At 42.1% G+C, this 24,367-nt stretch overlaps 1 protein-coding gene across 7 annotated transcripts in view; it reads left to right on the top strand.

Annotated features, from left to right (window-relative positions):
* Positions 1–24,367, top strand: part of MORC2 (MORC family CW-type zinc finger 2) — a 39,662-nt gene that overhangs the window by 3,680 nt on the left and 11,615 nt on the right. For 5 of the 7 annotated variants that reach the window (XM_057305764.1, XM_057305766.1, XM_057305767.1 and 2 more), the window contains exons 2-12: positions 4,541–4,594; positions 6,428–6,462; positions 12,305–12,373; positions 12,891–12,981; positions 16,432–16,540; positions 20,355–20,514; positions 20,627–20,738; positions 21,245–21,370; positions 21,980–22,059; positions 22,796–22,878; positions 23,672–23,757. In XM_057305764.1, coding sequence (XP_057161747.1) covers positions 4,541–4,594; positions 6,428–6,462; positions 12,305–12,373; positions 12,891–12,981; positions 16,432–16,540; positions 20,355–20,514; positions 20,627–20,738; positions 21,245–21,370; positions 21,980–22,059; positions 22,796–22,878; positions 23,672–23,757 — 1,005 coding nt within the window. The remainder of the gene's footprint in view (positions 1–4,540; positions 4,595–6,427; positions 6,463–12,304; positions 12,374–12,890; positions 12,982–16,431; positions 16,541–20,354; positions 20,515–20,626; positions 20,739–21,244; positions 21,371–21,979; positions 22,060–22,795; positions 22,879–23,671; positions 23,758–24,367) is intronic. The other 2 variants (XM_057305765.1, XM_057305770.1) reach the window with 1 other exon arrangement.

The raw sequence follows: 24,367 nt of genomic DNA, 5'->3' as shown, positions 1-24,367 counted from the left end.
GAAATTTGACTTACCCATATTGAATTGGAACCACCTGCTTGCATGAACATTTGAGGGTTGGCTGTACCATTTTGGAAGCTTTAGATTCTCTAATCTGGATCACACCTTTGAAATTGTGTACTTTTGGATGTATCCAATCCTGCCAGAAGAAAATATCAACCCTAGAATACCATGATAAGTTAGTTTATAAGCAATTTCAAGATTTATCATGGTGACATAACTGGAAATTCATTTCTAGAGGAAACGAGGTTTTAAATTTTCATCAGGTGTGACTTGTTTCTCCTAGTGATGGTGGATGGATCTTCTCTGTGTTAAGTGTTGCAGTGTCACCTTTAGAAATGGGAAGATTTGTCTTATAGTACCTTCTCCTTTGTTCTAATTTTTAAAACATAAGACCATAATAGGGTGTCTGACATCTACAATATTGCCATATTGTGAATCATGAAAGGTATGGCCCTTTGCTTACCTCCCATGTAGTTTGGACTTGCAGGCTGAACCCGGGCAGGCTAGAAGAATAGAAATCAGTGTGGTGCAAGTGGAAGGAGCATGCATGGGCTTGGGAACTAGCTAAGCTTGGATTTGCCTGCTTCCTGGCCGAGTCTTTGGGCAGGTTGATTTCCCTGATCTTCAGTTTCTTCATGTATGAAAGGGGGCTAATTTGACACTGTGAGGATTATGTAAAATGTTTATAAAGTAATTAGCTCATGCATGGTACACAGTAAACATTGAATAGATGGTGATTATTGTTTATTCAGTGTATAATAATTTATATAAACCAGAAGTCCGTCAGTGTAGCAGCTTCCTCTTCGGTGGTAGTCATTAGGCAGATATATTCTTAATAAATTCTGAAGCATTTGTTGGAGACAGTAAACATCTGTCTTGAGGGTTTTTTTTTTTTGTTTGTTTTCGAATGATGTTTAGGATAACTGTTGATGGTTGTTTTGGTTACATCAGCATTGATTTAAAGCAGGCCTGGGAAATTCTTACGATAAAGTGGAAGTTCTAGGCTACTTTCTTTTAATACAGGGATTGCTAGTATGAAATAAGTTATGGTTATTAAATAAAAGTGGTTTTATGCTGTTACTGCTCTTTAGTGGTGGGTTTTGTGACTACTAGTAGTCACGTGACTACTAGTAGTTCATGAGCAATCTAGGTGCTAGATTCCAGATACAGTGGTGGTAGTGATGTTCCTTTTTTATAAGATGCATGTCTTACATCACTGCAGTACTGCTAAGTGGTCTGATAGAGAAGGATGCTTAAGTGTAAGATTCCTGCTCTCTGTCAATTCCTGTTGGCACATTTAATAAATTATCTTGGCAATATGAAAATTTTGGTTTGTTTTATCTATATATGTAGTGAATATAGAGGAACCCCTTACCTCTAGAGACTTAATATTTTGGGGGACTTAGTTGAAATGTGGGTTCACACTCTAAATATACTAAAGCCATTTGAATGTAAAATGGTTGCTCTAGTTACTCAGCTTTATTTTCTAGCAATTAAGGCAATTAACTGTTGTCAACATCTCCAAGAACACAGCAGAAGCTATCACTGTATGATGGACTCGTGGGTAATCTATTGGTTTAAATTCAGGTTGAATATAAATAGGGACACCATTTTCCTTACATAATGAGTAGATTTACCCGTGAATTTGTCAGTGGAAATGCTGAGCTGCAGAACTATTTTGATCATGGCACAAATGGTAAAAAAGCCAATTGAAAGTGAGAATTTGCTAAAAATCCTTGTCTTTTTCCAGATAATTGACTGTTCTTGGATAACATGGAAAGAATCTTTACATCTGTGGAAATAATTTTCTTTGATATTTATTCAAATACCTGTTTCAAATGCTAGCAAGCAATGAATGTGTCTCTGTGAATATTATTTGGAAAAGGGGAGAAATTATGTTGGTATGTTTTTGGTTCTTAACGATTTTAAGAAATATTTAGAACTCTGGCTTTAGAGTTTGTTAGTAGGACCCATAATCAGTTGAAGGTATAGAGAAGATGATGAGTGTTGTCTTTGACCTTCCCAACGGTTGTCACAAAAGACCCCTTTTGTGTCACTACATATCACAAAAGTATCCCTTAGCTACATTTTAAAGATACCTGTTAACTTACCTGAAATATGTATGTGTGGAACAGCATTGATACTCTGTGGAACAGTGAAGGCCATTTAGAATGTTTTCTTTAATTTCTGAATTTACAAGGCACATTTCTAAACATTGTGTAGAAAGCAGTGAAAACTTAGCCAGAGATAACTTTGTACTTGCCCTTTTGAGATCTTACTGAATTCTGAATGTCTCATTTTCATGTGAAGCAGTCAGAAATATGTATTGCTGAGAAGCGGTTGCCATTTGTTTTTTATTTCTTTGCCCTGATCTCAAAGGGTATCAGAGTTAGTTTTCAAGATTATTAATATTCACTATTCTCACTACCAAAGGCCAGTACTTCATTCTTAAACATATTTATTCCAAAGATTCTGCATACAAGTTGTCCCATTCTTATTATGGTTGTATTCTTTTGTTGTTACAGGAGCTATATTTGTGAGTTTCCTTGACTATAGTTAAAGTACAGGTTCTCATTAAAATGAGAACTTTTACAGTAGAATTTATTATTTTATATTTTTATATAACTATGCTCAAAATTAAAAACATTTAGAGTATAGAAAACTAACTCACTTTGTAGGTTTCTAAGCCATTTCTAAGTCAGACAGGAAAATGATTGAAAGCTTGAGAGCAAATGGTAGATTTAATTTATATTACCTTTAGCAAATCACCTTAATTTTTTAACATTTCTCCCTATTTTTTTAGCGTAGTAATCTACAGAATACTTTGTTTCTTCAATTGATAATTTGGAGAATTTAAGGTGATTATTGAGACTTAAATTTTTTAATTAAAGATATATTTTCTGTAGGTTTTTCTTTTAGAAATTGTTTTTCTTTTCATGTAAAATAGTTAAGGATTGGATTTTGGTCAGAAGAATTTGAGCTCTATTTTCTATGTGAATTGGAGATAAATTTATACTTTTTAGTAAGATATTTATTGGTACCACCTTTGGATTAACAGCAGATATATTCACTGATCTCATGGGAAAAAGTTCTTCCTAAAATTCCAAGAACTGCTTTTTTCTCTTTTTTTTAATAACTAGTAGTTTTAATTTAAAATTTACTATTGTAAAAATTTGTAGGTTTACTTGAGGGAAAACCAGGGTTCCTGGACAGTTCAGTTTTGGGTGTTTATTTTATAAGCAAATATTTTACAATTTGTTTTTTGTTTTACATGATAATAGTAAGTGATCAGAGATCCCAAACATCAGTTGTATAATTTTGGTATATTTTATTCTAAGTTTTCAGAAATTTTCACTTTGTCTATTGGCTGAAATGGTATACAAAAAAAATCAGCTGGAATAATTTATTTTTGAAAAATTGATGATGGTAATGTATTATTTAGGTTAAAGATTTTATTTTTTTATCAAAAGTCAAGGTTTCTAGGTGGACACATCCTAACTTTTATATCTAAAGAGGACTTTTATGGGGGCACCTGGGTGGCACAGTCATTAAGCGTCTGCCTTCGGCTCAGGTCGTGATCCCAGCGTTCTGGGATCGAGCCCCACATCAGGCTGGTGCACTGGGAGCCTGCTTCTTCCTCTCCCACTCTCCCTGCTTGTGTTCCCTCTCTCGCTGGCTGTCTGTCTCTGTCAAATAAATAAATAAAATCTTTTTTTTTTTAAAAAAAGGACTTTTATGGGAAATAGCACAAATTAAAGAGAATGTAAATGGAGAAAGAATTTAAGGATTCATCTTGTGCATAAATATCATATTTATTGAGGTCTAAATAATATGGTAACTGTGTATTTACCTAACCCAACTTTGAGCAGCCTCCTAGAAGAGAGATGATCTTGTTAAAGGGACCCTAGGAAGAACACACCAAGCTGTCCTAGGAGGAATTGTACAAGAGGGTCTTCAATCCCTTTCTTTAATGTGGAGAAAGTTGTTTTTAGCTAGAATTGAAATGTCAGGGAATAGATTATTCTCTCCTTTCTCCTCACTTCCATATGTAATATTTTGTGTACAAACTGCACAGAAACGAATGGGTTTTCTTCTTTCAACAATGGATAATATGCAAGTATTGGTAAAGCAAAATGTTAGCAAGTTGTCCATTGAGCATGCTTAGAGATATGCAGAAACTGATAGGTGGTTAAGGCAATGAAAAATAAAACAGACATTTTTTCTAGGCAGAACATGAGTAGTGAAAAAACTTTTAAATCTGTAGTATACATAGGAATCTTAATGCTTCACAGTGGGTTTCTTAACATAGTAAGAACATGAGTAGATAGCAGAACTTGATTAACATTTGAGGGGGCTTAGCAGGCTCTTAAAGGCTCTAATTGTGGGGAAGTTTAAATTTCAGTAGTATAAATTGACAGGAAAAATGGCAATTTTAGATTTTTTTCCCTAAAAACTAACATTTTATAACCTTGACTTACTAGGTGTCATAGTTAAATTCTGTAATTCTTCAGCTGATTCTTAGTATTTATCATTTCAGAACTACTCATGAATTCTTGTTTGGTGCTCTTGCTGAACTGGTTGATAATGCAAGGTATGTAGTCTTTAGGCATACAGCCTGTGCTTGAAAACTTTTTGGGTCGTTGTGACCTTTGCTTCTGAAAACGTGGGAGGAAGACAATTCTGTAAGCAGCTGTAATTCACTCCTAAGAGGTCTCTTACCCCAAAAGTATTTTTAATAGCATGTTAGTTGATACTTCTGGTTTACTTGATTGACTTTAATTCATCCATTGCTTTCCCTAAAAATAATGAACTTATGACCTTCAAAGTTATCTTCCCTTGTGTATTAGAGAAAGATAATTGTAGTGAAATGCAGGGAATTAAGATAAAAACTTACGAATCAATTTAATGGGACAGACAAGATCTGATTTAATTTGTGCTCTCAGAACAGTACACCACGGAAAGTCTTTAAAATTATGCCAGAGTTATGTGTGTTCTCAAAATGTATATTTTAATGTCAGATGACTCCAGTTGATCAAGGTGTCTTCTATTGTTAGCAGCTGTGCTTGGAAGAAATTCTTTAACACTGTGTTGTACTGAGCTCTTAGTGATGGATATATAAATGTTACTGTGCAAGACTGGAAAGAAGTTTGGGTTGGCTCAAAAATAAATAGTAATATCCAAATCAAGATTCTGTTAATAATTATGAAAATATTATCTCAGTTTGTTTCTGAATGCAAACATGAAATTCAGACACATTGCTTATTGACCAAGTGTTGATTAATGAAGGAAGAGGGTAAGAGTTGAGACAGGTACTTTTTTTTGGTAGAGGTGCTTTCTAAGCCGATCCCCAGTTAACGAACTTATTGATAATTTTTTGTTTGTATCTATATCTATACTATAATCCTGTACCGTTATTACTTTTATTGTTATTCACTGGACTGTTTATGGAAGTGTGTTTGTTAACAAACTGTTTAATCAAAAAACTCCCATTTTGTTTAAATCCTGGTTGACTCATAATTTTAGTATTCAATTTAAAAATGCTGTAGCTTAATGGAACTGTGTTTGAATGTGCCTCTTGTTAGCTTAGTGAGACCCTGGTGTGCTGTGGCAGACTGCCTTTTTGTATATCATATGGTGAACTGGAGATTCTTGGGAGTCATACACATATATTGCCTGTCTTTCTCATATTTGAAACTGCTTTTATGTTTTTGGGAATAGGTACATGTAGAACTGTATGGATTTGAGTGGGGTTTTTGCATTTAAAATGTATGAAACTCTCTGTGCCTCATTTACCTTGCCTGCGGTTGGCAGAATTGGACTGATTAGTTTCAAGCCTTTATTGATGACTGAACTTGTATTTCAGCTTGTGGTTGGAGTCCAATGGAGTGCCCCAACTTCCTTTCTAGGTTAGGGAGGATAAGATTACAGGCTTGTCAATTAGTCCGCTGACTGTAATGTATATACTGTGAGACCTGATTTTTCATAGGCTTTGTGGCAGATGATGTTTTTCCTCTGGTATCTTGTACAAAAGAAAAACGGACAAGTTACTGGAACATTTTTTATGATTGCTATCAAATTAGTGAGGGAAACATAGTTGTGAGTAATTTTTTAGTGTGTAGAGGGGAATGTTCTTTCATCCTCTAGATGTTTTTACTGTGAAATCTGTATTAAAAAGATGTATCCAGGCCCTATGTGTCATGTGGTTATTTTAAATAATTTAGAGCTTCAGAACTGTTTCACAGACACATAAGGAAAATAGTGTTGCCAAGTATGAAAGTCTACTTTAATGGATACAGAATTTCTGTGTGACTTCCTAAAAATAGACTCAAAATAGTATGCATCCCACTTAAAATACTATGTATTTTGATGGTTGATATTTCATATTTTCATTTGAATCTTGGTTTCTTCTCTTTTAATTTTGCAGAGATGCTGATGCCACCAGAATAGATATTTACGCAGGTAAGTCAGATGTCAGTTCTTTCTTCTCATGTTCAGTTCCTTTGAATGCATTTATTGCTATGCCTGAGAAGAAATGCCTAAGAACCTGGGGAGATGGCATGATTACTCTAGGTCATAGGGTAGAAATAGGGCAGCTCTGGTCAGGCATGTAATAGAAACCAAGAATATTGGTGTAAAGAAACTAACATGTGATTCCTAGATTATAGATCTATTTATTTATTAAAGATTTTATTTATTTACTTAGAGAGTGCGCGCGTGCACAGGTGGGGTGGAGAGGGAGAAGTAGGTTCCCCGCTGAGTAGGGAGCCTGACTCGGTGCTCCATCCCAGGACCCTGGGATCATGACCTGAGCCTAAGACAGATGTTTAACCTACTGAGCCACCCAGACGGCCCTATAGATCTATTTAGATAGCCACTGAGAGATTTATGGGATGATGGAGTAGAGTAGTGGGAAGTGAAGTGACCAAGTACTGGTGATTTTGCTGGTTGGATTACTGATTGGTTGATTTTACTGGTAACTAGAGCCAAAGGGAGATGTTGTTGGAGGCCAGTTTCTCTCTGCAACCTCAGTGAGGACTTGGAGAGTTGCTGGTGTCAGCTGCATAAAATAATTGGGTTAACTGGGTTGGCACTGGGGTTTGCTGAGGAGATGTTCTCAGGCAGAGTGTCAGGTAGGAAGGAGAGCTGCTTTGCTGGAAATTTAAAGATTTTTTTTAAAGATTCTATTTATTTGAGAGAGAGAGTGAGAGAGAACGAGTGCATGAGTAGGGGGAGAGGCAGAGAGAGAGGGACAAACAGACTCTCCAGTGAGCAGGGAGCTGGACCCGGGGCTTGATCCCAAGACCCTGAGATCATGATGCAAGCTGAGGTCAGATGGTAAGCCAACTGAACAACCTAGGCATCCCAGAATTGAAAGATATTAACGGGGTCTCCTGTTTGGCTTATTTAATTGGCTCTGCTGTTGGGTAGTGAGATTCTCTCTTTTTTTCTGGAGTGGGTGCAATAGTGGAAGAATTCTTAGTCACTACCATTGGCTTTTTAAAAATTTTAAATTATTTTTAGTTTGTTTTCTGCCTGTTCAGTGTTTGTACCAACATGTTTTTGGTCATTTGAATGCTAGAAATTTGGAAGCAAAATAGAGGAAGATGGCTTTTAAATCCAATTTGGCTAGCATAATATATGTCTCTGACAAACTTTTCTGAAGTCTTGAATAACATTGACTAGCTTCTGAGAAGACTGAAGTGTTTTTGTGGGAATATACAGTTACCAAATAACCCATCTTTGTGGACTCATTTCATAAATGGGAATAAGCAAACAAGTAAGAGGTAATTTTTAGAACCTCCAGTGTTATATCATTTTATGAAGAATCTCCCCAGATATGATGAATTTCTCATGCCTGATATACTTTGGAGCAAAGAAAATAATTCAGAACAGCTAAAAGTCAGCTGTACTGCTTAAATTCTGAAAGCCTTCTGCTCAAAAGGCTATGCCAAAGTGGTAAAAATAAGACTTTTAATTTTAGAAGAAAGGAACAGGAACAGGAAAGAAAGGAACAAAGTAAATATCAGGTGTTAGGGATACATCTCAGAGGCATAGCAGAAGAGTGTTAGAAGATGGTTACTTAAACCCTAAGGCCAAATGGAGGCATCATTCCCAAGTCACAGTGTGTATCTTACATCTCAAGTGTACTTTAATGAGGAGCATTACAGCTACCTCTGAAAGTAATGTTGTTTTAATCACTGCACAGATGGTAAAGCAGAGAATGGGTCTCTACTCCAAGTGACTTTGAAAGGACAGATCATCATAGCTGAGTCTATTTGAAAGAAGCATTTTAAACACAGATCATCCCTGCCCCCTCCTACCACCTTTGGTGGGTGAATTTCACTAAGAAAATTTAATCCTTTACACTCAGAATACAACTGAACGATTGGATTTCAATTTAAATGAAAGGCCCACTGTGCATTTAGTCTTTGCTCAGTGTTCTTACTCCTGTTGTGCTTTGGGAAGAGTCCAGGGAGGATGTGATGGGGCCTTTCTAAGTACTCATTAGAGAATTTAAGTCTTTAATTGGAGAGACAGCACTCTGCAGATGATTAGAGAACAATAATGTGATCTTGAGCGAGCTGTCAAGGCAGTTAAGGAATAAATGGTGTGATAGAAGTACTAAGCACTACAGCATTTTAGGAAAAGGCTTGATTTACTCCAAATATCTCAAGATTGGGAATCTTGGCTGAGATGTCCTTAACTTTCACACTTTTCTACCTCAGAGCCTTATTAACATATTCAACAGGAGGAATAAAAGCAACCCCATTTTATGAGTACAATGATAGAATTAGTAATACCCTAGTATTGACTTACTGTCAGTACACAGGGGAAAGTATTTTCGTCTTCCATTCTGAGACTAGATTGATACTGAACTTGGAAATCCCCTTAAACATCAGATTTAGTTTGAATTCAGTAAAAAGTCACATTTTAAAAGAAGGGTGACAAAGGAACCAGACTCTTAAAGTGCAGAGGTGTTCATTTACCCAAAGGATTCCTATTAGACGGGGCCAGACCATAATGTGCCTGTCAGAAGTAGACTCGGTATTTTTACCGACTTTTTGACTTCCTTGGATAGGCAATGCCACTCCTCAAAGAAAGATCCCCTTTGTGATGCTAAACCATGGTTAGCAAGCGGAAAATTAGAGCACATGTAACTGATATAAATACCGCTCAGATTGCAAAAGAACAATGAAGAACTTGGATGTCATTTTATTACAACTTCTGCTGAGGACAATATTCTTTTCTCATCTCTGACTTTTGACTCATTAGTTCCATTTTACATTTCTTCTCCTGTTTCTTCTTCTTTTCTTCCCAGTGAGAGTTGGATGATAGGAAGTCAGGCTAATTTGGAGAAGACAGACTTGGCCATATTTGGGGGAGCTTAGATGAGCATCTTTCCAAACTCATTCTGATAATCTTAACATAGCTGCTACCAGGATCGGAAGCACAACCGCAAAGAAGGCAGTTTGGCTTTGCCTTCCCTGTGTTATTCCAAGATGTATCATGGGAGTGGGAGCATACAACCCCCAGCTGCTTAGACTTTTCTCTTTCTAGAACTCCACCTTCTTCATCAAAATCCTTTGCTTGGAGGCATCAGATAACACTCAGTTGACTGATCAAAGTAAATATCAGGTGTTAGGAATATGTCTCTAACTGGTATGTTATCAGGTTAGATAGTTTTGAGCAGGGAAACCTTCTGGTTCTTGATTCTCTAGCTCAGTGCTTCTCAGAGAGTGGTCCAGTGATGGACAACATCAGCATCCCCTGGGAGCTTGTTAAAAATGCAAATTCTCAGGTGCCTCCTCAGACCCACACAGACTTTCTGGGGTGGAGCCCAGAATCTGTATTTTTAACAAGCTCTTCAACTGATTCTTATGCACACTACATTTTGCTCTAGCTGTTGCTCTTAGTCTCCTGCTTAAACCCTTCTGCTTAACTGATTTTCTACAGAGAGTAGCACCTGTTGGACTGTAAGCTCCATGAAGGCAGTGATCATATCTGCATTGTTTACTTTTGTCTTCATCACAGAGCCAGGAACAGAGGAAGTGCTCAGTAAATACTCATTGAATAAATGAGTGATCAGGATAAGCATTGTGGCCAGGTGGTGATGCCACATTGCCTATTTACAAAGTTGAAGAAGTGACTGCTGTGTCAGCTAGTCTCTCTTGGCCCTGAGGCAGTGTTGCATATGATCACGTGGACTTGGGTACTACTAGCTGCTTACAGGCTGTTGATCCCTATGTGGCCAGGAAGATCCTCTACGGGTGGATCTCTTAACCTTGTAAACCATTTGAAAAATCTTTAAATGAAGTCCTTGAGCCAGAAAGGGATCTCAGACCCACTGTTAAGTGATGATTATGTGTCTAACAAACACAAGGGCCTAGAATTAATTTCCTATATAGTGTTCAAGGAATGCCAGTTGGCTTCAACCAATTTCTGGATTCCAAAAGCAGAATCTTCATGTATGTTTTATGGCTGAAGTGTACAACAGATGGCTCTTGGCTAGATTTAGAGCACTTTTACCATGCTGTGTATCTGACCTAGTTTGCATCTCCATGTGATACTTTGCTTCCTCCAGAAAGAAACGTTGAAGCCTTTTTGCACTTTTCTTGCACTTGCTCATGCTTACTAGATCTCACTTGGATTCTCCACACTGATAAGAGGCACTGCCATAAGGAGAAATTTTCTTATCTACCAGTAGTACTTACAGGAAGGTTCTTGCTCTTGAACTTTCAAGAAGCACTTGTTGTTAATATTTCAGCAAAGTCAGCTTCCTGAACACTTAATGATACTTGAAAATCTGTGGTTTATAGTACTTTTGAAATAGCGTTTTAAATTACACTCACTAGTCCATATAACCGAAGGTGGTCATGACTCACTTGAATCTTTAGCCCAAGGGGAGGACAAAGAGTATTTTAAACTGAGGTTCCTAAGCTTAGATAGCTGTGTAAAGTTGGTGAACCACAGCTTGCAGGAAACAAAAAAGTACTTGGGAACTGTGCTTCAAAGCAGTCTTGGGCTTGTCCCTGTAGTACCTTAGATAGACTTTCTTCCTTTTAGTAGAAGTGCTCTCCTGGTTCCAAAGCCTGTGCTATTCCTCTTTTGTCAACATAATCCTCATCATTGGTCATAAGCACCATGGAAACTCCTATATCGCCCCCTTCCCTATTTGGGAATCTCTTCTTTAGTATTTGTGACATGGTTAGACCCAGACTACTTTGAGTAACCACCTGTTGCTGCAAAAGACAGCTACTGAAAGAAAAGGTTCTTCCCCCAATGAAATGGCAGCCAGTTTCTTTTGTTCCCCTCCTGTCAACCAGGAAGCCCTGCCATGGCCGTACTGTCAAAGGACTTAATCCTCTTGTCAAAAGACTATTCCTCCTTCCAGTTGAGCAAGTCCAGCTGGGAACCGGGCAGCTCTTACTGCATCTTGTGCTATTTCATTCCTAGGTTAGGGAGCCATTTCAGGGACCCATAGCAAGCAGAGGATGTGGCAATGAATACAGATAGCCCAGAAACTCAAGTTAGCCTGGGGATAGTCATACACAGACTTAGTAATTCCTCTGGATAGTAACTGCCACCACTGTGCCCACAGCATGTCTGTAACTGCCACCACTGTGCCCACAGCATGTCTGGCTTGATCACACTGGAGGCTACCCAAAACTTAACCCACAAAGGAGATGCCCTGTTGAATTTGAGCAGTGTTGATAAGGTACAGTGTGTAGTAGTTGGAGTACTTTAGTGTCTTGGGGTCCATGGCAGAGGGCAGAGGTGGAAGTAATCCAGGTGGAGAGAGGCAGAAGGATGATTGAGGTTTGCATGAAATAAATGCATATTCAGGGGTGCCTGGGTGACTCAGACAGCGGGCTCAGGTCATGACCTCGGAGTCCTGGGATGAACCCTGAGTTGGGCTCCCTGCTTCTGCCCCTCCCCTTTGCTCGTGCACACATATGTTTGTGTTCTCTCTCTCAAATAAAATCTTAAAAAAAAAAAAAAAGGAAATACATACATATTCAGTGGTCCTAGGTGTGGTTAGTCTAGTGGGCCAGGTATTTCCTGCCCTCAAAGATTCTGTTCATCTTTGTCATTAACTAGAAAGCATTGGAGAACCTTTGATAGTAATGCCCACCCTCAAGGGCCCTGACATTTACCTTACACAAGCTAGGGCTATTAGGAGGAGCTAGGTTTGTCCTAACCTTTTTGGGCCAAATGTCACATTGATCCACCTTATGACCTTACCCATGTTGCCACCCTCTGGTAGGTAACCACCCAGTAATGGCAACTGCTTATTTTACAGAAAGGCGAGAGGACCTTCGAGGAGGATTTATGCTTTGCTTTTTGGATGATGGGGCAGGAATGGATCCAAGTAAGTGATAAGATGATTTCTTCTTCTGGGGAGGATGTAACTCTTTTTACTGAATACTCATTGTGTTGTTTTTCTGTTGCTTTACTGTTGTGACTAGAAGATCCACCTGGAGAGAGAGAGGTCTATTGCAACATCTCAGGCTTAATTCCACTAATGGATTTGCCAGGTCTTGTCCTAGCATGGGAGATAGGATCTGAATGGCAACCTGAAGTCAGTCAGATTACCTATCTCTTGACATTGTATTTATCAGCTTGCATGACATCCTGGAGCTGGAACTACAGAGGCCTCCCTCAGCCTTCATACCATGTTCTGGTAACAGAATAAGGTCGTAGTGATGGTGGTACTGACAGGCCAGTCGGGTTGTCTCCATTTGCCTCGTGGTTCTGAATTTCCTCGGAAAGTGGTTTTGGTAGACACACAGCCCTGCTTAGATATAATAAGACTCAGACCTTTGATTTTTGAGGATCCTGGGGAAGAAATGCAAATGCTTCACTTTCTTTTGTGCCTGTCACTTCAGGTGATGCTGCCAGTGTGATCCAGTTTGGGAAGTCAGCCAAGCGAACACCTGAGTCCACCCAGATTGGGCAGTATGGGAATGGGTTAAAATCGTAAGTATACTAGAAGCCTGTCATAGGACTCAATACAGAATCAAGCAATACTCTCCTGCTGTCCAACGAAAACTTTTCTATTCCTTATCCTACCATCAGTGTAACTGGAGCAGAAGAAAAGTCAGAAAGTGGTAGTAGTTTGGGGGCTTATAGCAACTGTTCAGCTAAGTTTTCCTTACAGATTGAAAGAATGAACATCCTAAACCATTTGGGGTGAGAGAAGGAAGCTGTAGGTTTCTCTTGGCAATGTGCTCTGGAACTGCACCTCTTCCGCTGATGAAAATTCTTACTTTTTACCCTATGGTTTGAGGATGCAAGTGGTGGTTTTGCGGGATTAGGATGTATCTGAGATGCTAAAGGAGCTGCCTCATGGCACAGCAGTGTTCCCTGAGCACCTGCCACATGTCATGCTTTGAGCCAGGCACTGAAGATCCAGGGTGAGTAATAGAGATCTGAACCCTCCCTTTCAGAGGACATGGTCTCCTCTTCTGTGTCCTGCTAGACCCTGTAGCAGGGACCTACCTAATGTCTTCAGATCCCTTGGGAACTTCTTTCTCAGCCCTTGGTTCCCACTAGTTTGGTGTTTGGAATGTGTTGTTCTGGTTTTGAGTGAAGCCCCAAGAGAAAGGTTTCTATTTCTGAAATGCTCACTTCCAGCTGTACATACCTTTGGATGGAATAAGATTTAGTGGAATTGGAGTTTGTACAAATGGAATTCTGAGTCATGTTTCCAGTCTTGCTGTGGAAAAGTGTTGTTTTGTTTGAGAGAGGGTGGTGCTTTGGTCAGTCAACAGTATCAGTTGTCCCTCACATGCGGCATGCTTTGGATGTGTGGCGAGGAAAGGCAGTGCTTCCAAAGATATCAGGGACATGGTACCTGAACTTTTTGATTTGTCTTTCAAGGGAGAAACCAAATGGTAAGAACAAGTACTTACCATGTGCCTGGCACTATGCCAGAAACCTTACTGGATGATCTTATTTAATCCTTCTATTCTCATTTTTTTATTTTCATTTTCCCAATGAGGACATTGAGATTTATGGGGATGAAGTGATTTGCCCAGAGGTATAAAAATATTTGCCCAAGTGTAGAGCTGAGATAGGAACCAGGTCCTTTTGACTGCAAAGTTGGAGCTGCTGTACATCTCACTTCAGTCATACAAATTAAAGTTCAAACCTCACCTCAGCCACCTAATTATTTTTCTGAGCCTCAGCTTCCTCTTTTGTAAATTGGGATTATAATACATGCCAAGTAAATTAAGGATTAAATGCTCTCATTGCTTTGAGAGCCTTAGACTAGTTTCTGGATTCTTACTTTATTTCTCCTTTGATCTTTCCATGGCAGGTTCCTGGCCTGATTCACTAGATCTAGAGTAGGTCCTTGGAATCTGTAGGTTCCCCAGGTGATTCTGGTGCTGGTGCCCTAAATCCCCTGTAACTGAGGTCTCTCAGAGTCCGTGCAAAAGAAGTCCTGACTTCCCATCTGGATTATAGGCCAGGCTCCTCCTACCTGGTCTTAGCAGTTTTGTGGCCTCAGGCAAGCTCTCTGAATATATTTTCTTTCTTTCTTTCTTTTTTTTTTTTTTTAAGATTTTATTTATTTTATTCGACAGAGATAGAGACAGCCAGCGAGAGAGGGAACACAAGCAGGGGGAGTGGGAGAGGAAGAAGCAGGCTCATAGCGGAGGAGCCTGATGTGGGGCTCGATCCCATAACGCCGGGATCACGCCCTGAGCCGAAGGCAGACGCTTAACCGCTGTGCCACCCAGGCGCCCCTGAATATGTTTTCTAATCTAGCAAATGGGGTTCTATCTCTGACTTTCTTCCTTACAGAGCAAGTCTGAGGAGCAAACAAATGTGACTTTGACAGTGCTTAGAAGACCAGGAAGTTGAGAGTGTTGTCATTAGCATATTTTAGTAGAATGAGTTTTGTAAAGGATGCATTGAGTTGGAGCCATCTAGTGTTGAGAGTGTATTTATTTTGAAACCAATTCAGAAGTTGAAAAAGAGTTTCAGGAGGGAGTGATTTGTGGTGAGAATAGGGCTGAGAAGCAAGGAAGCTAGCAGAGAGGTGGCATTTTGGGGCTTGTTGCTCTTTAGCCTCCAAGGTCAGGATCAAAGAGGGAGGAAAGAAGTACAAAGAGTTTTTGCCAAATTAGGTCAAGAGCAAGCTTTGACAGAAGGCAAGGTAATATGCCTCATTTTGCTATCTGTAAGCTTCAGGGAAGAAGGAGGGCTGTGAAAACTGTCAGAGGAAGGAGCATTGCCAGCATCTTGGTAACTGGAGGAGGAGAAAGAGAACTTGGCAGCCCCCAGGGTGTCTCTGGATAGTGTCCTGGGCGTTTTCCTGAGCATTTGGGGAAATGAGACATGGCATTCATTTGTGTGTTTGGCATGGCAGCCTCGTTTGTATTTGTACGTAGAAGAGAGTAATGAAGCTTCCCACTGCCATCCCCTCCCTGGGGTATTATGAAGACTAATAAGATAATAGCCATAAAGCCCCAGAAGCTGCTCAGAAGAAAGGAGCTGAATAGCCCCATTGTTCAGTGGGCAGTGAACTGTTGGAACTTCTGCCCTGTTCCATGTTGCCCAGAAAGGCCTGTCCTTGCCTGTTCCTCAGATGATTTAATGTGGCCAAACAGAGGAAGGAAGCAGTTGATTCCATTCGGACTTTACCTTGTGGAACCCAGCCTCAAGGCACATTTCCCAGAAACCAGTTGTATCTAAAAGCAGGGACCGCCTATGTCATAATGAGCTTGAGGTGGCAAACCAATTTTGAGACAAGATGGTTGTAGTTACAGGACATGAGCCAATTATAGGCCTTCTTAAAAACTATGATTAAGAATTATGTTGTGTATGGTTAGCCCCTATATTTGGCTGAGCCTTGGGATCATATTGGGTTTTTTTTTGAGGACGTATGAGTGTAGATCATGGGCTGTGCCCTTGATGGTGCTGCCATTTCATGAGTGAATGAGAAGGGAGTTTGTGTCAACAAAGGAAGGACCAGATGGGAACGGAGGTGGTCAGCATGGAAGATGATGTGTTGAAGGTATCGGTTCCTGGAGGGAAATCTGATGGTGGCACAAAGAGTACAGCAGCCCTTGTGTTGCTGAGATGAACCTGATGCATGGGCAGCAGGGTTACTTCTCGTTGTGGCAGCAGGTCAGGAGTTAACTTGGGGCTGACGATCTGTGGTGTATGTGCCCTAGAAGGGTGGTGAGGGAGCCTTTACTGTGGGTAAGTGGGGTCAGGCTGGTTGTGAGGAATGATGAAGGCTGATAGAAGAGCAGGGGGAATGAGGACTGTGGACCTCATCTCAGGGTCCTGCAAGGGAGGGAGGTCTTGAGAGCTCTTTAGAGGCAGTTTCAGTCATGTCCAGAGGGTGAATTTGCTTCTTTTTCAGATGAGTTTTTGAATCCTTGGGAGAATAACCCATTTCTGCTTTCCTTTCAGGGGCTCAATGCGCATTGGGAAGGATTTTATACTCTTCACTAAGAAGGAAGACACCATGACCTGCCTCTTCTTGTCTCGGACTTTTCACGAGGAGGAAGGCATTGATGAAGTAGGTCCTATCCTCATGGTCTGAGTCATCATTTCACATTTCCTGGATCTGCCTAGGTTATTTGTGATACTGGGCTCATTGGGGTTGGAGGATTGCAGCCATGCCCCCGTTATGAGATTAGCTGGTTGGATGAACTGGTTGAGGGGTTAGGCAGACCTCTTAGTGTGAGAGGAGGTAAAAATCTCAAAGCTTTAGAGAACAGTTGTCTTGTTTCTGAGAATGAGGCCATCAAATGGCAGGAACCAAGAGCTGGATTTGCAGCTTCTCTAGACCTGCAGCCTGAATTCAGTCTGGCAGGGTGTCGATGTGAAGAGTTGTTTTATCAAGGGGAGTGTTTTGGCTTCTTGACTGTGGGTGGAGATCACAACCTGCGATAATAATAGGAACTAATAATACTAGCAGTACTGTCTTTCCTATGTGATGGGGATTTTGTGGAATGTGCTATGAATGTATTTTTCTGTTGAAGAAATATGTTGCTTTAATCACCTATATCAGAAGGTACAAGTCAGATACCTATGGGGCCTGGGCAGGTAGTGAAGCAGGTGAGTGTATGCAAAACATCATTGTAAGTTCTTTGCTAAGTGACAGATGACACTTAGCCCTAGCTCATTGCTATGCTGGAAAGAAGTCCTAATGAATCTTGAATATTCGGATTTTAAAACATTTCAATAATTAGTTAACTATGTAAGCTAAACACATGCTCGGTTGATTCTTTGTGGCCTGGTGGTTCAGACATCTATGGAGTTGGTCTGGTGAGATCTGTGCTTCCTCACTAGAGGGGGGGTCAGAGACAGTTTTAGTCTGCGCAGCCTCAGACTGGACTCCTCCTCCTTTCATGTGTGAGAAGTAGTGGCTAGATCTGTAGAAAGGGGGCTGAGAGTGTCTGCAGAGAAATCCCCAGATAGGTGAATTTAATCAGGGTTTCAATCTGATTAATCTGTCTTGGTTAGCTGTGATTAAGTTTGTGCTGACCCTATTTAGATGTGCTTTAAATCACAGCAAATTTGTTCATGGTGGGAATGAAAGGCTGTCTTTTTCCACCACCTTCACTTGGCAAGCCAGTGGATTTGTTTGCCTTTTTGGTGCACTGTGTCAGTTCATCCATCATACATGTAGTGAGAGAAGTGCTACAGCTGGAAAGAATAGGCTCCTGGGAGAAGGTAGGGCAGGAGAACTTTTGCCCAGGCTGTGGTTTTCAGGAATGTTTCCTGATGGACCATGGGTAGTGGGAGGACGGTGGTCAAGTCCACGGAAATAGTCTGTTCAAGACCCTGAGGGCTGCTGTGGGAAGGGACATGGCAGAGGGGCTGCCTGAAGAAAGGTAGTGGCCGCTGGAGAGCACGGAGGGCTAGGTCAGGCTTGACCTCAGGGCCTTGGTGAGTATAGGACTTTACTAATACCAGCCTTCAAAAGGAATTTAAGCAAGTATCAGATTCCCTTTTAAAAAGATCAGTTTGGTGGGGTGCCTGGGTGGCTCAGTCAGTTAAGGATCTGACTCTTGAGTTCACCTCAGTTCATGATCTCAGGGTTGTGTGATTGAGCCTCGCATTGGGCTACACCCAGTGCAGAGCCTGCTTTAGATTCTTTCTCTCCCTTTCCCCCTCCCTGCTTGCACTCTCTCTCTCTCTCTCTCTCTCTCAAAAAAAAAATCAGTTTGGTTATTGTGTGGTGATTGGATTGAAAAGACAGGTGTTGGAGTAGACTCGTTGATATTCCCTAGCTGTGTGTAGCCTGGCAGGATCGCAGCAGGGAGGTTCTTTAGCATGTGGGGCCCACAAATCTCGTGTTTAATTAGTGGAGAGGGGAAAGGGGAAGGAGGGTCATGAATGATGCAGGTTCTGGTATGGCAGCTGGGGCATGATGTGGGCTGTTTGGAGCTGGTGAAGAATGAAAGAGAGGGGCATCCTGCTCTTTGGTGAAGAGTGTGAGTTCTCCTGGACATGGAAAGTTAAGTCTGGGTTGTGAGCTTGGGGGGTGGCCTGGGCTCTGGCATTCTTGGTAGCAGATGAGCTCACCTAAAGGAGCGTGCAGATTGAGAAGAGGACCTGGGATCTCAAGGATGCGGTCCTGGGAGAGGAGAAGGCCGGCAGAAGAGACAGGAGTGACCAGATGGGTAGGAGGAAAACCAGGAGAGTGGTGACATTGAAATTAAAGAAGTGTCCTGATGGCCATGACGGGTGCCGGTGGAAGTGTATGCTGTTTAAAGTAATGCTGTTGTCACGTGGGGCTGCTGTGAAGAATGGGGGTTGCAGGGCCAGGTATAGATTCACAGAATACAAAGCTAGGTTGAAATTTTTTCCTTACTTGGTGCTAGAAGGTCACTATTTTGGATTGTACTCTAGTGCAAACTCAGCCAAGATTTCAAAATAAGATCATTTTCTGCTGGGTAGGAATGTGTCCAAACCAGCTCTAGGGATGAATACCATTAGGCATAAAGCTTCTTAGAAACCAGTAAAATGTCTCAGAACCCTTAACAGTTTATCACCCCAGCATTTGTTAAAATACAGAATCTCTTTTTTCTCAGGGTGAGCCATTTGATTTGAACCTTTGAGGTGCCTGGACTGGTTTGCTTTAGAGAGGGAATCAAGCAGTCAGCTGTCCACAGGGCTTCTGGGCTGCTGGCTGGGAGAGGAGCACATCTAAGTCTCTGGGTGCGGCACTTGAGGGTAGGGTTTTAGAAGAAAGAGTAGGATTTTTCCCCCAGTTTTATTGAGGTACAATTGATAAAAGTAGGATTTTTAAAAACATTAGATTAAATTCCATAATATGGAATAGTGTATTAAAAACAGGTACAGTTGAGAGATAATTATAAAGTGAGCACCTAGATAGCTGCCATAATAGACTGATACTAGAAGCCCTCAGTGTGTCCCCTCACTAGTTCTATTCCTTCTTGCACCTCTGAAGGAACTGCCTTCAGGTAACTTTTTTAATTATTTCCTTGTTTCTCTTTATAGTTCTGCCACCTGTGTTGTATATGCATTCTTGAATAATAGTTTAGTTTTGTCTATTTTATGACGTTTATATAAGTGGGCTCATACTATAAGATTGTTTTTTTCCTTCTGTTTTGCCTTTTCGGGTAACATTTTTTTTGTTGTTTTGTTTTAGTAGGGGGAGGGGCAGAGGGAGAGAAAGAATCTCAAGCAGGCTCCATGCCCAGCATAGAGCCCAACATGGGGCTTGATCTCATGACCCTGCGATCATGACCTGAGCCAAAATCAGGAGTTGGACACTTAACCAACTGAGCCACCCAGGCGCCCCTCACATAACGCTGTTTTTGAGATCCATTCATGTTGATGCTAATAGCTGTTAGTTCGTTCATTGTCATTACTACACACTATTCTATTGTATAAATACATGATAGTATAATTTATCCATTCTGTATTGGATATTTGTGTTACTCTTACATGTTTGCTGGTACATATGTGCAGGAGACACTCCCAGAACCTGGGAGTCGAATTGCTGAGTTGTATGTTTATATGTATCTTCAGATTCACTAGATAAGTACAGATGTCTTTTCAATAGTAGAAAGAGTAGAATTAATACCAAATTAGGAGAATGGCCAGGGCCATCCCAAACAGGGATGCATGCAAAGACCCCACAGCATGAATCAGCATATCCCAGAGGACCTAGTGCTGTGAGTCTGAGTCTTGGGAAGTGCAGAAGCCCCAGAGCCTCTGGTGTTAGGCAGCAAAGCTTGGACCTCACCTCTGGGGCAGTGTGGAGCCACTGTGGAGAGGGACAAAATGGATGCACATCTTGGGGGAAGGCTATTTTGGGTCCTCCCTCAAAGTGTCTGCCTGTGCTTTCTCCAAAGGTGATAGTCCCATTGCCCACCTGGAATGCTCGGACCCGGGAACCTGTCACAGACAACGTGGAGAAGTTTGCCATCGAGACAGAACTCATCTACAAGTATTCTCCCTTCCACAATGAAGAGGAAGTTATGACTCAGTTCATGAAGATTCCTGGGGACAGTGGTAAGTAGGCTTTGAGCCTACAGCCCCTAGAATCCAGGATCTCCAGAGCCGTGAGTGGTGTGGGGATGCGTAGGTGGCAGCTGGCAGGACAAAAGGAGAATTTGTTTCCCAGGAACACTGGTGATCATCTTCAACCTTAAACTGATGGACAACGGAGAGCCAGAGTTAGACATAATCTCAAATCCAAGAGACATCCAGATGGCAGAGACTTCCCCGGAGGGCACGTGAGTGTGGCTGGGAAGGGAGGGAAGGCTTGGAAATAGTGTTCATTTTCTCAGGGAGAGAAAGCTTAGGAGGTGACTTAGCGAAGTGGGGGAGGGGGGGAGCCCATTCCCTGAATTTCCCAGTATTAGAGTTGATAAAGCTGAGTACTCCGTGTTTTCCTACCACAAGCAGAAGGACGAATAGGACAGCAGCTCCTCAGCTAAGCCAGAAGAAAAAAGTAATGATCCCTTGCCCCGACTCCTTGATTTGGAAACCAAGCCTAGAGACCGGAGAGGATTTGCTGAGTCTCTGGTGGGGCCAGTGGTAGGGCTGTGTCCTGTGTCTGTGGAGTGCCTGTGCTGGGGATGTGAGGGGTATGCTGGCCACACTGAGGAGTAGCCCTTCAGGGTGGTGAGAAAAGCCGAGATGGTAGGTGGAGGGTCTGCAGAGAGGCTGTCCTGCCATATCTTTGGTCAAGCTGGTTGTGGGGTGGATGCTAGCACTCCTCCATTCCTGCCACCTCTAGGAAGCCAGAGCGGCGCTCCTTCCGTGCCTATGCTGCTGTGCTCTATATTGATCCCCGGATGCGGATCTTCATCCATGGGCACAAGGTGCAGACCAAGAGGCTCTCCTGCTGCCTATATAAGCCCAGGTAGGGGCCTGCCCATCCTGGTCTGCTGTTCTTGAACTGAGGTTGGGGCCGTGGCTGTATTTCTTGGGGGCATTGTTGGAGTGATGCTAGGAGTGATGATAAGAGGCTCTGACAGTGTTGACTGCATTTAGGCCTTTAAGCTACTTGTGATTTACTGCATGGAAACTTCTAAGTCCTGAGGGAGGGACACAGATGGCTGATGAGCTGTGCAAGTTGGCTGGTGAAGCTTGTTGAGTATGAGTGCCTTCTGTGACGTGGAGGGTGCCCTGCCTGGCACAGTGAACTGTCTAAGCCTCTCAGCTTCCGGGCCAAGGGGCCTTTAGACACTACACAGGAGAGAGCAAAGGCCCTGGCTGATTGCTGAGATTTGTTTCTGCTGTGGGGTTATTGACATACCTGGTGAGTAGTGGGGTTGCTTATCAAAGATGGAGCAAGGGGCAAGTGGAATAAGGAATTGAGTATTTTGCTAAAATAAGTTTGTTTTTGACTCATCATGAGTACACTGCAGCTTGGAAGGAGGCAGGAAGGCAGGGTGCTTCCTGAGTTGCTCAGGTTGCTGCCCTACCATGCTGCTCCTTGGGTCTTCAGGTTGCTTTTTCCCCTGTTCAGGATGTACAAGTACACATCAAGCCGTTTCAAGACTCGTGCAGAGCAGGAGGTGAAGAAAGCTGAGCATGTAGCACGGATTGGTAATGTGCACCCCCCTCCCCGGGCAGGAGCGGGGCGGGGATCAGGTTGGGGTTGTCTGGGGGATACTTGTTGTGGTCAAAGCAGGATCCAAAAAAAGCTCTGTCTAGCACCCAGGGGCAGGCTGTTCTCCTGAACCACTGGTCTAGTTCCTCTTGCACCCCTCCCCCTGCATGCCAATCCTCAGCATTTTTTCTCCCCAGACTGTACTTTCTCTTCATCAGCCATTTATAGGGATTTAACCTAAACCGTGTCAATTCCTTGGCTTGCCCAGAGTGAAGAATCTCACACTTTCCTTTGGCCCAAATACTTGTGAAATTGGTTTTCCTGACTTCAGGGCAAAAATCTCCAGGTCTCACATGCTGACGGGGCTTCTTGGCTGCTTGATGGAGAGTGATTGGCTGAGGACTTTGGTAACTTCCAGCTCCTGCTGAGGATGTAACTCTGGTTGCCTTAGGCAGTTTTTGACCTGTTCTGGTTCATTTGGAAAGTTTAAAAAACACGTCTCAAGTATAAATAGTGCCTGTTTTGTTTGGGGCCTCCAAACAAAAGTATTTTCCTTTTTTGTACTGACTCTGCATTCCAGGTAGGGGGGTTGGAAGTTGCCCTCCCAGCTCTCCTGTTCCTTGACAGTGTACAATGTCCTGCCCAGCGGGTACTAACTGTGGGATTCAGGAGGGATGACTAAAAGTTTTTGAATCTTTGTATTCCTTAATCATGGTTTCTTCTGGATTTCAGCTGAGGAGAAGGCACGGGAGGCAGAGAGCAAAGCTCGGACCTTAGAAGTTCGACTAGGTGGAGACCTTACACGGGACTCCAGGGTGAGGCCCCAGATCTGAGCAGCTGTTGTCTACCATTTCTGGCATTAGGATCCCAGAGCTGGCCTGGCTCAGGCTCAGGCTAGTTGTGAACTCCCTGCCCTAAAGCTGCAAAATGGATTTTTTTTTTTTTAAAGATTTTATTTATTTACTCGACAGAGATAGAGACAGCCAGCGAGAGAGGGAACACAAGCAGGGGGAGTGGGAGAGGAAGAAGCAGGCTCATAGCGGAGGAGCCCGATGTGGGGCTCTATCCCACAACGCCGGGATCACGCCCTGAGCCGAAGGCAGACGCTCAACTGCTGTGCCACCCAGGCGCCCTGCAAAATGGATATTAAGATGTTTCCATAATCACTATTGAACACACTGTGTGGCGGGATCTTGGCTAATCATTTCAACATCCTAACAACCATATGGAGTGGCCACTGTTAGTATTGAAAGGGAGATTTCTATACTATACACTGTATAGTATAGAAAGGGAGATTGAAGTGAAGATGGTCACTTGCCCCAGGTCACACACAGTAGTGAAGGGGTCTGAGCAGTTCTCTACCCCTCTTTGTCTGACGCTATTATTTCAGTTGGGGGTGTTTTCTCCTTCATTTCAGCCTGGTCAGGTAAAGCACAGCTTTTGTGTTTGTCCCATCAAGGCCATTTTCTGTAGAAAAGAAGTAAATCTCTAAGTGTTTTTCTGAATCCATGTGATTTAAAGTGAGAAGTTTCAGATGTTTTTTATAATATTGCCTGCTGTGGCCCAGAGCACCTCCTCCCCTCACTTGGTGCCAACATACGTTTCCAGGTGATGTTGCGGCAGGTCCAAAACACAGCCATTACTCTGCGCAGAGAAGCTGATGTCAAGAAGCGGATCAAGGAGGCCAAGCAGCGGTGAGTGCCGGGGCTGCCTTTTGTGTGTCTGTTTGTGTGTTTTTTTTTTAAGATTATTTATTTATTTGTCAGAGAGAACACGAGTGTGCACAAGTAGGGGGAGCAGCAGCCAGAGGGAGAAGCAGGCTACCCCCTGAGCAAGGAGCCTGATGCGGGACTCGATCCCAGGACCCTGGGATCATGACCTGAGATGAAGGCAGCCGCTTAACCAACTGAGCCACCCAGGCGTCCCTGGTGTTTGGTTTTTAAAATTATGTAGCTTTCGTACTCATTATTGATAATTAAAGAGCTTCAGGAATCCCTCCCCACTGTGTGAGGTTGCTATTCTATCACAAAGATTGTTTTGAGAGAGCCACTGACGTGATCCCAAATGCTTGTCAAATGCCCACTGCAGGTTTTTTCCTAAGCTAGGAAAGGGGGGGGGGTCGATCCCTGGAATAGAACACCAGACCTTCCTTCCTGACAATGCTTGTTCTTTCTTCTCTCCCTCCCTTTCTTCCTTTTTTCCCCACTCTCTCCTCTCTCTTTTTTTTCTCTTTTTCTCCTTTTCATTTAAAGGGTACATAAAATACTCATTGTATAAAACTTGTAAAACAGACCATTTTTAGAA

Source organism: Ursus arctos, unplaced genomic scaffold, assembly GCF_023065955.2.
Source record: "Ursus arctos isolate Adak ecotype North America unplaced genomic scaffold, UrsArc2.0 scaffold_34, whole genome shotgun sequence".
NCBI classification, from domain to species: Eukaryota; Metazoa; Chordata; class Mammalia; order Carnivora; family Ursidae; genus Ursus; species Ursus arctos.
The sequence above is the reverse complement of the archived record's forward strand: the minus strand, read 5'-3'. Positions and strand labels throughout refer to the sequence as shown.